Source organism: Onychomys torridus, chromosome 9 (assembly GCF_903995425.1).
Source record: "Onychomys torridus chromosome 9, mOncTor1.1, whole genome shotgun sequence".
In the NCBI taxonomy this organism is placed as follows: domain Eukaryota; kingdom Metazoa; phylum Chordata; class Mammalia; order Rodentia; family Cricetidae; genus Onychomys; species Onychomys torridus.
Genome location: NC_050451.1, coordinates 89,679,662 through 89,692,152, shown reverse-complemented (window position 1 = coordinate 89,692,152; position 12,491 = coordinate 89,679,662). Strand labels below are relative to the sequence as shown.

Sequence of the window (12,491 nt, the reverse complement as noted above, 5' to 3'; positions counted from 1 at the left end):
TAGCTCAATAAAAGACACTGCAAACCATGATAAGCACATACAACCAAACCACAAGTAAGACTACTACAAAAATACTAAACATGAGGATTAAAAACCTGCAAACACAATTAGAAAGTATTTGTATCCAGTTTCACATTTAAATATAACGATGGGCACTTCCAAGCCAGGGGCAAGCTTTGCATATACCTTCTCAAATCATCCTAAGACAAGTAAATATGGAATTGCACTTCTTCCATGAAATGACTAAAAGTTTCTCAAAGCCAAGTAATTTTTTTTTTACAGGATGCTTCAAAATGTCACACAACATGCAGAGCTGAGTAAACTGATGCGGCTCTTTATTTCATAAGGATATCTACACAAGACCATGGATCACAAGCCAAATCCTTGCAGAAACACACTCTGACCTCTCAACCATCAGCCGCTTCCTGTGCCTAAGTCTGCTGGCCTCCCGGATGGCCTCCCACTTCTGCAGATCGGCCTCGCTGCAGGGGCCAGGCTTGAAGCTGATGGGAGGCACAGCGGTCCCCAGCTTCCAAGACTGGATCTTGCGAGCCAACATGTCGTCTCTCTTCTGCCGATAGGAAGGAACTAGGACTCTACAGCCACTGCTCTTTTCTTTGGGTGGGCATGTCCTTTCGAGCACACAAAGAAATTTCGCTTGAATTTCTGGAGGTAGGGTCCAGGGTTCAGGGAAAGGGACTGGCTGATATCTATCAGGGGCCCCAGACAGGGGCACTTCTTTCTTCTGTGCTGGGATCCGACGAACAATCATATCATCTTTTTCTAAATCTGGAAGTACAAGTTCACCTTCCCGACACTGCAAAATGATATCTCGCTCAACAGCATCGTCTGGCTCAGAGAACCTTTGAAGGTCTTGGAAGGCTCGAAGAACACATGGATTTGCATGGAAAGCCCCAGTTTTTCTGACAAAGAAATCATCATTTTCTAAGTCAGGATCCAGAGCTGGCAGCTCAAGGTCATCTGCTCGATAGCCTGGTGTGTGAGAGGGATTTTTTCTGCGAGTTATGAGCCTTGGGCCAGAGGTGGGATCGATTTTGACGCTTGTTTCTGAAGACAAGATGTCATCAGAGTATGTTTGAAGAGCCTGAAGCAATAAAAATGGACTGAAGCACAGAAAGAAAAAGGAAGGGAGAATCGGATTAAGTACAGGAGAGTGGTAATTAGGCAGCAGTTTACAAAGCAGGACTTATCAGGGGTGAATGATTAGGAGCTGTGGGAGTGGGGTATAACAAACGAGACAAATTCTCAATGCCATCCTCTGTGACTTTCCTGGGTGTCATCTACAGAAACAACAACAGGTTCTACTTCCAAGGAAATGTGAAGACTGCCAGGGACAAGGGATGGATCTGTAAGTCCCCTGGCATAGTCATGGGCACCACTCCTTGTCCCAACTACCTAATTCTATTCTCCATGGTGCCCTCATCCCCTCTCTAGAGAAGGACACATGATCTTAGAAAGTGCTGAGTTGGCCAGCATATACTTTACACCACAGTGCACGTCACGGTAAGTAGAAATAACAAAGTGGTCTAGAGTCACACAAAAGACCCTGAGGTGATTTGAGTTTGGATTCTCTAGACTTGCCCTTTCCAGTGTCCATCTAGAAGGATTTCCTTTCTCCACTCACAACAGTAAATTTAGATATTTTAAAAAGCATTTTTGGAGTGGATTTTCCAAAGAATTCGTGCATACAGATATTAACCACCTTGCACATTATTGTATTAATAGCATGTTGATTCCTATAGACTTTGTGCCAACACTCTCATGCAGAAGGCAGTACGTGACACACTCTGCCTTTATCCGTGTCATTAAGCTTCCATGAGTCAGCATCCAGGGCCTAGGTTAATGTAGCAGCAGAAGCAGTCAGACAAGGTGTCTAAGGTCAGCCACAAGCAAGTAACTCATACAGAGAGTGCACCTGGACTCCTCCAAAGTACCACTGATCCTCCTGGCTGCAGGGGTGTTCCGTGACCTCATGGCATGTTTGGTAGCTAGCTCCAGCAAGAGTGAAGGTCTTTGGTAGTTGCTGGCTAACCTATGCTCTGCCTTTTCTAGCCTACTAAAAATCATGGAGCTTCTGAGAGAGCCTGAGTCCTCATCCTCAGAGTCAGAATTCCTTCTGTCAGGAAGTGACATGGAGAAAAGGGGAGTGAGAGAAGCAGACAAAGAAACGGAGAGAAACATAAGTTCTGAAATCTACGCCAAGCTAGATATAAAAAGGGGGCTTCTTAAAGTCTAGAATCTGAAGTTTTTTTTCATGCTGTTGTCAATGTTGTGTTTTAATAATAAAAACACAAGCCACAGGCAGTTTATTAAATAAACATAAAAAGTGACCCCAGGGGTGGAAGTGAGTTTAAGGTAAGTCAAAAAGCCTTTTTCTTTTCTGTTTTTTGTTTTGTTTGTTTGTTTTTGCTTTTAGAGATAGGGTCCTATTTTGAAGCCTAGGCTTCTTTCAAACTTTTAATCCTCCTACCTCAGCCTCCAGAGTGCTAGGGTTCGAGGCATGTGTCCCCGTGTCCACCCTCGGGATTAAATTTAAACTTTTTTTTAAATTATGAAAGTTCTACAGATGTTAGAGGGAAAATAAGCCTTTTTCTGTCCCTAATTGAGAAAACAGAATGTAGAATGTACCAGACTGGGGCACAGAACAAGGACCAGACCAGGAGCATGCAACAAAGACAAACCTGAATCCCTGGAATTCCTTATACCATGGCTTATAAGTCTCTCTCTTTATTTTTTTCCAGTTCATATCTTCTGGGGTCCAGCATTTGGGAAGAAACTGATCAAAAGAGCCCCCTGAACTTGGCATGACAGGACTGAGCTTTCGCACATAGAGATCATCCTTCACAAGGTTGGGGATGCGCGTTATCTTTTCATCCTCCTCTTCCAGATAACAAGAGGAGGTTGAAGTTTCTTGGATTGTGTGCCAGCGCTCCATCTTGGGACCCCAAGTCCTCCTCTGGTTACTGTTCAAAATATCCAACCACGTTAAGGTGCTGTGTGAGCAATGTGTGGTACAGAACCCAAAGGGCATGCATTTCACCTCACAATCTCTGTACCCCTGTGAATGAAGCAAATTAACTTCCGGTCTCAAGACCACAGCTCCTAGGACCAAATTAAGATATTACAGCAGCACCTCACTTTTAGTCAGAGAAAAGCTAGATACACAAGGCTATGTTAAAAGAAAGACAAATTCCAAACAGATTGGGTGTTGCTTTCTCAATCCAATCAGCAGCATGGTAGGTACCAGCCCTGGGACAAATATTTCTGACAACATCAGGGTGTGCAGCCCAGATGTTAACATATCAGGAGAAAATGCTTGAGGACAAGAGTTGAAAGCAGCAGTTTGAGAGATGAAACCCCCAGGTCTCCTTTTCACATGGACTCTACAGTCGGCTAAGTCATCCAAAAATCCCATCAGGCAAACCTTTGCTCATCAACAGGGTCAGAACTGCTTACAGAACCACACAGCATATGGAAAGATGGATTTGAAAGACCATCCTTTGCTCTGCTAATTTGATGGGAAATTACGGGTTTCTTTTCATGTCCACTACTCTCAACAAAAAAGAAAACTAACAGAAGGAAACACAGCAGGGCTCACGACGGACCACATCAGCCATCCAGTAAGCTGAAGGCATGCGTCTAAAGGGCAGCCTAGTCATCAGACGCCGGTGTCCTGAAACAGAACAACTGTCTTCAGCATACACATGACTGAAAAGAGGGGTAGGAAAAGGAATCCCCATTAGTGATACGTCTTGACTACATGTGAGGAGCCAGTCTCTTAACCGTGTTAAATAGTCGCACAAATTCAGAAAGCATTCTGAACGCCATAACCCTATCACACGACATTACCGTGAAAATGTTCCATCTGTTTCTGTGTAGACCGGGCTGGCCCAGCTTCTTCTGTTATCCTCATTTTTGTCTGGTCTTTTCTTCCTCAGAGGTGCTGGCACATAGGATGGCTGTTTACTTTTGTTAGGCAAGAAGCGGTTGAATGGTAGAGCAGACTTTGGTTCAATCGCCGAAATCCTTCGATAGGACATATCATCTTTGTTATAGTCCTGCATTTTGAATGTGAATTCCCAATCTGTGTCACTTTCAAAACCTATAAAGGCACAGGAAACTTGCTTTACTCTGGGGCGGATTCCTGCTGGGCCCCCCTCCCCCAGCATGTCCTCTTCTCCCTTGGAAACCTAGTGCTGCTGCTAAAAGGCAGGCATATTTTTAGAACTTCACCCAGAAGTTGTGATAAGACCCAGGAGGAGGCACTTGCTTTCCATACTGGAGGCACAGAGTTCATTCTTCCGCTGTCGTACATGATAAACAGATAAGTCCCCAGTCCCCGGCTCAGTGCCTTCCCAACCCGCTTGGCCACCAGGATCCCTCATAAATTCACTGAATTTTAACACGTGATCAAATCCAGCAGTTGAGTGACATAGCATGACTCTATGGCAGCTCAGTAACATAAGACAAGGCAGGAGGCCCTCAGATTTTCAGGAAGTGGCAGGCGATCATAGAAAGTAAAGGAAGACTGCAAGGATTCAACAAGGACACATAGACCCCTGTAAGGTCACTCATTTGGAGGAGGATCTTACACCAAAGAAGACACACTAGATGACATCTGAAGTCCTAATAAATTAAAGCTTATGCCCACACAAGAGCATAGAACGAAAAACATTCCCTCTGATAAGCGAAGGAAATATAATGGGAATCAGGAATTGTGATTAAAAATGTACTTAAAAGCAAACTTAACCACCACTACAAAAGAGCCTTTTGGATAGATCCCAATGTCAGACAGATATTCAAATAACAATATATTCTCTAGTTGAAAAACTAACAAGCCCAGATGTTTTAAAACAGGGTAATGGAGAGAGTAACCATATAAATCAAATGGAGCTATCTCTCCTGCCCTGCCTCAAGTGCATTTATGAAACACAGGTAGCTGGTTAGTGTTGCTTGTTCCTTCCCAGCTACAGAAGGCAACTCTGCTCACAGCTTCCAGCTTTCAGCACACCTTCCAGGTTAACCTGACCTAAAGGCAGCTTGCCTTTATTACCTGCCAGGCAGGAATGTACAGTAAACAATGCCAATATGCTTCCAAGGAAATGGGCTGACACAGCTGTGTCTCAGAATTGGGGGAAGGACAGTCTGGGCAGCAAGGGAGAACAGCTTGGTAGCCATGGTCAGAGAGACCGGAAGTCGTTAAGCTACTTCTGTTTTCTTTTGCTTTTTGTTTTTATAACACTTCCTAATAAAGGAGGGAGAAAGAGAGAGGGGAGAGGGAGGGAGGGAGGGAGGGAGGGAGGGAGGGAGGGAGGGAGGGAGAGAGAGAGAAAGAGAGAGAGAGAGAGAGAGAGAGAGAGAGAGAAGAGAGAAAGAGAGAAAGAGAGAAAGAGAGAGAGAGAGAGAGAGACTTTCCTTACCAAAAACAACTTATGAAATTTGAAAATCACAGACTAGTTGGCTTTTGAAATTTTAAACTTAAAAATCTTATTTTTTTAGCTAATATAATTTTTATTTGTACAAATATCACTCCTGATATGTTTTCACATAAAACTCATGAAATGCACAATCTTCTAATCCTAAAAATAATATCATAATTGTGGTTACCACCCACTATAATCGTGTGGGCAGCAGAAGTTTAATAATCACAAAAACATCACAGTCATTCTTCTGGAACCCATCTCCCTCTCACTGCCCTACTTACAACTGCCCAGACTCTACAGTCCTTAAACAAGGTCCCCTTGCAATGTGACCCTGCGGCCCTCTGCTTTGCATCACACACACCAGGCTGGGGCCCATATACCAAAGGAGACTCAGATCTTGCATCATTGCATCTCTGTTTTGGTGATAGATCCACACATGACACAAACCCTCAACCATTCCCACTGCTAGTCTTTGACAGGCAGACATAAATTCAAACATAGCATGCCACAGGTTCCTCAGTCAGGAAAAAGAAACCTAGTGTGTCGAGATTTTTAGTCTCAGTTTACAACTTTAATTACTCGGATGAATTACAAACTTAGATTTATTTCCTTTAAAGATAGGATCGTTTTCATCTGTGCTCTGAAAAACTCATGCCACGGTCTGAACCGGCCAACAAAAACAGTGGCAGTTACAGAGGTTAATACTGGAGCCATTCACATATTTCCACAATCACTGCTCTAAAAGTTAAGGAATTTAGTTTTGTTATCATGCTTCATTGACTTTTAGGAAACAAACTTACTATTTGTGAGTTTGAGATTTTGCATAATGTAAGTCTTGGGTAAAATGTTTATGTCCTCAAAAAAGAAACTGAAAATCCTCAAAGGTGGAGCCCAAGTTCACAGTCAGAGTTCAAATTCCTGATAAGGATGGTGCTTAGAGTGCAGAAATACTTTAAAAGGAAAAAAACTGGTCTTAGAAGTGCTGGGGTTTAAACTTGAGTCTCATGGACGTTGACCATATGCTCTATCTCTGACCTATATGTAGCCTCAGTATTTGAAATGTTCTCTGTGGTTTCTACTTAGACTAATTCAGACTACCTGCTTAGTCAGAAACTATTAATACTATCTACTAGCGATAGGAATAAGACATGCATTTCCTTTTTTTTTAAATTTACTTATCATTACTGGTTTTGTGTGAATGTGTGTATGCTCAGTCTTGCCATGACAAACTGTTAAAAAAAAAACTCTTCCTCTTTTATACTTAAGTCTTTCTGATAAAATTAAGACAAGAAAGAAAAATACTTGGAAAGTAGAATAGACGGTTTACAGATTCTTAGGTGCTTTGTATTTAGACATATGAGTTAACAGGCCTTATTAAATACCCATTGCTAAGCCTCTAACTGAAGAGTTTCTCACTGACAAAAATCCAGTCACAGTGAACCAATGAGCCATCTCCTCACAAGCACTGTCCAAATACAGAAGTTTAAAAAAAAAAAAAAAAAAAAAGGAAACTGGCATTCTTATGAGGTATGAGGAAGGGAAAAGTCAAAAACAAAACAAAAATTAAAAACCACTTAATCACGTGGATTTAATAAAAATCTTGATGAAATCTTTGAACAGTTCTCATTCTCTACTTTCTCCCCTCCATTTCCTCTTCACATACAAACAAGTAACATAAACGTACATCCCAAGACACGGCTCACCTTCCTTCCCACCTCTGAGCGTGAGATCGGAGGAGCAGCTGGTCAGTGATCTAGACCCCAAGGAGTCCAAGCTTTCAAAGGAATCTTCCCTCCTATGGCTACCTGGAGGGCCAAGAAATTCTCCTCTGTCAGGACACCAGAGATCACCGTAGCCGCTGTCTCGGCCACTTCTTTTCAGACAGCTAGAATCTTCAAGTGCCTGAAGGAAACATTGTACAAGGGTCAGTGAGTGAACAAGAACTTTCAGAAGTGTACAAGCTCTGATTAATTAGAGAGTTGACGGCATTTCCCTGTTCAACAAAAGGGAAAAAAAGTTAAAAGCACATTTTTTTCACACAAACTATATGATAGGGGTATTCAAAATTCCACATACTAAGAAGGTACCTGATTATTTAATGAAGTTATATAATCAAGATAGACAGATAGATAGACAGATAGATAGATAGATAGATAGACAGATAAAAAACTAATAAAAACAGCCTAGAAATGCTGGTCAATGGTTTATATTTTTTGATTGGTAGAAAAGATGAAAGAAACCAAAGAGAAAAAATTCCAGTGTAGACACTCAAAAGGGAGGGCACATCTCTACGATGTCTCATTCTCTCTCCAGGAAATATCTGAGGTGGTTTATGTTAACGTAAGACCAGGGTGTCTTTCCGTAACACTGTCTGACCTCAAAAAAAATCCGTTATTTTAAAAAGCAGTGAGTATGTACATCATGGAATTTGTTTACTTTCCCTGATTATGCAACCTAGATGGCGATGCTGGCAGCCAGGCTGCCTTTCTTATTGAGTCAAGGGTAGCATACCTGCTTGCTGTCGTATAAAACTTGCCTTCCTTAGAGGGAAATGAAATAGGTCTTTGGCTCTTATATGAATAAGAGATACATAGAAATAGTGCAAAAGATATTATGTCTAGCTTTATAACTTGCATAGAACTTTCCCAAAATAAGCCATTTTAATTAACACACCTCTGAAATTTAATGGCAAAACCTAACTGACCTTTTAAAAACTAGGACATAAATGAAAATCAACAAAGTTAATCTCAGGTGACAAGTTAAAGAACATAAGAATTAATAACAAAATATAACATGCAAACTGTGATTAACTCATGATTTAACTTTTAAAAACTATGGAAAATGGTTGGGAGACCACAGGAAATAGATTCAATAATAAATGATGATGAAAGTTGATGAGATTTCTCAAGTGTATATTATAGCTACACAGAAAAATATTCTTACTCTTAAGAGATGGATTCTGAGAATACAGAAGTGAGGTACAATATCTGAATTCAAATGGTTAAGTAAAATATAGACAGATGGGCAGACACTATTAAATAAAGCCAAAATGGAAGCACTACATCCGGTAATAATGATGTGACATTTGCAAGGGCTACTGTCTTGCCATTTTATCATGAATACTTTCAACATATGAAGAAAGGCTGGCAAGTGCTCCTGACAAGTCATTGGCAACTGTTTCAAGCAGACTTCTCCTGAGTCAGATCCATCAGCTCGTGAGTTAGTTGTCTGACAAGTGTTTGAAATGCCAAGAACGGCTAGTACAGAGATCTCATACTAGAATTAAACTTGACATCCTGGCATGAAAACACCAGGGTCTACCTTTCACATGCCACTTCCAAGCAGATGGGGGAGCCACGCTTAATGCCAACAGGCTATGTCTCAAAATACAAGATGAAACTTTTAAAGTAAATCTTTTGCTCTGCCAGGTTTCTTGAACACATACTTTTTGGAACCTCAGCATCCACACAATATGACTTCTGATATTATCGATGTTCACATGACTGACAATGATCCCTGTGACCTGTTATAAATAACCCACGTCTGGCCCTGCAGCCTGGTTTTTGAAGACTTCACCCTGACAAGTCCCCCAAAGCGAGTCATCCCTGATTTATAATCCAACTCAAATACAGCAGCCTTCTCTGAGTATTGGTTCATTGCTGTTTCCAATTGGCATTATCATTGCAAGTGAACTGGGAAATCATGCTTGACACAAAGCCTTTCATTTTAAAAGAACTGATACAAAACAAATAATGTGTTCACATGCCTCTCATGTCTACTCCCACCAGGTAACAGAAGAACAGGACCACAACCTCAGTCTTATCTACACAAAGAAGTCTTCTGACCATCCTGACTCCGACATCGATGACTGTGGACAGCCTTTAAAGAGGCATGCCTAGCACAAACTCCACTGAGATGAGTCATCCTGAGTCACTGCCGTAAACAGTAGGAAAGGCTATAAAGTACACTGTTCCACAAGCCTGTGTCCCCTGTAGCTTCTCACTGCACAGCTCCTCAGTTCAAACAGCTGTGAGCCAGGTTTCCCTTGTACCCACAACTCGCTGCAATTCTACCACCAGAGGCTCACCCTCTTCCATGGCAGGGACAGATCTGCTTTACATTCTCAGGCAATCATGCTTGCGGGTAGATGTATCAGTCATGCTCCAACCTCTAGCACACTGTGGATGTGTGGCAGTATCTCAACTACTGTCTCAATGAATTCATCCATGAAGTATGAATACAGAACTACTAACTCTTTTCTGAGCCTTCATGTACACATGCACTGCACATGCACGCATGAAGGCATGTGTATGTAGAGGTCAAGGGTCAATCTCCAGTGTCGTTTTTTTCAAGAGACATCCACCTTGTGTTTCTTTTGTTGTTTTGTTTCTTGAAGCTGAGACAGGGTATCTTATTAGTTTAAAGTTTTCCCAGCAGACTATATTGCCTTGCCAGGGAGCCCCAGGAATCCTGTCCTTACCTCCTCAGTGCTGGGATTATGTGTGTGTAACCATACTACACTTTAGTGCATGGACTCAGGGTCACATTTGTGTCCTCACGCTTGCACATCGAGCATTTACCGACTGAGCCATCTTCCCAGCCCTAAAGAGTTATCAATTCCTTACAATTAAAGAGAAAAAGTGTAATCCCATACATGGCTAGATGCAGGCAAAGTATTTTTAAAGACATGGATAGATATAGGCAAGGCAATTATTTTTATTCATGTCCAAATATTTCCTCTGTTCTAATCATAACTAACATTTATTTCATCCCACATTGTGTCAGAAACATTAAATATTTTTCTCATTTAATCAGAAAAATCTCACAAAGCAAGTACTACTACACTATATAGATGGTGTTTTAACATTTTGATCTATTTTCTTCCAAACCTTATAAATGCCCTGGATGAATAGTTACATAGAGAAATTGGTTTTCCACTAGGGCCCTGTCAATGAATATTTTTTTATTTTATTTTATTTTATTTTTTGGCAAAACAAAATCACTATGTTTTGGACTCAGTACTTGGTCCTTCTCAGATACTCCACAAGCTTCAGAAGCCTGTTGCAATGATTCCAGGATATGAAAGAGCAAAATGTATGTAAAAACAAGGGCTCTGGGCTCAGCAGTTAAGAGCACTTGCTGCTCTAGTTCAGTTCCCAGTATCTACTCCCAGGGCACCTGATGCTGTCTTCTGGCCACCAAGGTCGCCAGAACTCTTATATATATTCCCCTGTGTGTGTGTGTGTGTGTGTGAGAGAGAGAGAGAGAGAGAGAGAGACAGAGAGAGACAGAGAGAGACAGAGAGACGGAGACAGAGAGAGAGAGAGACAGAGAGAGATTACAAATAAAAAACTAAAAATGAATGAAAAAATGATTCTAACTTCAAAATTTCCTCAGTAGTCAATCATAACTCATGCCTTCCATCACAGCAGCTGAGAGGTAGCAGCAGGAAGATCAGGAGTCACCCTGGCTACATAGCAAGTCTGGGATAGCCTAGGTTAGTTGAAACTGTCTTAAAATGCGCAAAACTTTATCAAGTTTCACTTAATATTTATTACTCCACAATGAACACTAGCAGCATGGTGATACTGGAATATGGTCACTAGATAATTACCCTTGACAAGAACAGATTAATATAAAGAAACTGATTAACTCCTATAAATGTTAATAGCCCTAAAATGCCTTTTTACTGCAGATTGAGTTCATAATGAGTATAGAAACAGTTAAGTTATATAGTGTAAGAAAGCAATGTGTATGTCATCAAACTACCTAAAATTGAGAACATAAAATTCCACACCTTGTAACCTACTCTGGATTAGATAACTCATTCCTTGAAAGAAGCACAGGAAGACAGTAAACAAGCAAGCAACCTGCCTACTTCTCCATGTCTAGAAAAGACAGACAACCTTCATGTCTGCTGCGGAGGAACATGGGAAGCAGAAGGGAAGAGCACTCTCAAGTGGGAGCACTTGCTACAGGAGTCATTTCACACAAGTGGAGTCCTTACCTTAGTTAAAGCTTGTCCTAATAAAGTCTCAAAAGCTTTCAGATTGAGATGGGGACCATTATAGTAGGGGCTGTTTTGTGCTTTTCTTCCCAGCCAGTACAAAGTTATCAAAACCTAAATGAAAAGAACAAGATCAGTGGGTTGGTAACCAAGTGCCCAGTTCAAATGCAGGTAGATAACTCGTAATCCTTTGCAGTTGAAGAGCAGACCTTAAGTGTATGGTAAGGACTGCAGTCATTAAGAGTCATAAGTATTCTTGATATATTTTACTGTTTCAAAACAGGTTCTCAGATCAAAAGATACAGAACTTAATAGACCTTCATGCACTCTACCCTTGGGAAGTAGAAAAAAAAAAAAAAATAAGAGAAAACATGAGGGTTGGTGACATAGCTCAGTCAGTAGAATGCTTTCTTAGCATGCAAGAAGTCCTGGGTTTTCCTCAGCACTGCATGAAACTGAGCCTGGTAGTACATACCTGTCCCCCGTCACATGGAAGATAAAGGCAAAAGGATCAGAAGTTCAAAGGTCATATGTGTACATGGAAACTATGAGAACGGACTGGACGACATGAGAAGTTGTTTCACAAAACAGGGAAGTATAAAGTACAGGAGAAACTCTGTGGGGGTGGCACAGAAAGGAGGGGGGGAGAGAGAGAGAGAGAGAGAGAGAGAAAGCGTGCAGGTTCACAAGTATAGACATCTTCCAGAAGTTGATTCTCACTTTCTACATTTGAGGCATGGCATTCTCTAGTTGCTTGATGTTCCACTGTGTATGCCGGGCCAGGAGTTTCTGGGTAAGTCTCCCATCTCTGACCCCCATCTCACCCTAAGAGTGCTGCAGATACATGTGCACTACTGTATCGCGGTTTTTACAAATCCCAGGGATGTAAACTTAGACCCCCAGGCTTACACCGTGAGCTCTTCTACCCACTGAGGCACCTTGCTGGCCCACAAGTGAAACTTTTTATGTCAGTATTTTTCCAATAAAACTACACAATAAATACCTAAAGTCAGTAATTCTCAGCTTGCTTGATGAGCATA

At 41.4% G+C, this 12,491-nt stretch overlaps 1 protein-coding gene across 4 annotated transcripts in view; it reads right to left on the bottom strand.

The window, feature by feature from the left end:
• Positions 1–12,491, bottom strand: part of Lmo7 (LIM domain 7) — a 214,716-nt gene that overhangs the window by 46,561 nt on the left and 155,664 nt on the right. For 2 of the 4 annotated variants that reach the window (XM_036199233.1, XM_036199234.1), the window contains 5 exons: positions 11,452–11,565; positions 7,148–7,346; positions 3,871–4,123; positions 2,703–2,984; positions 405–1,124 (listed from right to left, as the gene is read on the bottom strand). In XM_036199233.1, coding sequence (XP_036055126.1) covers positions 405–1,124; positions 2,703–2,984; positions 3,871–4,123; positions 7,148–7,346; positions 11,452–11,565 — 1,568 coding nt within the window. Of the gene's footprint in view, positions 1–404; positions 1,125–2,702; positions 2,985–3,870; positions 4,124–7,147; positions 7,347–11,451; positions 11,566–12,491 lie in introns of those variants that run through there. The other 2 variants (XM_036199235.1, XM_036199232.1) reach the window with 2 other exon arrangements.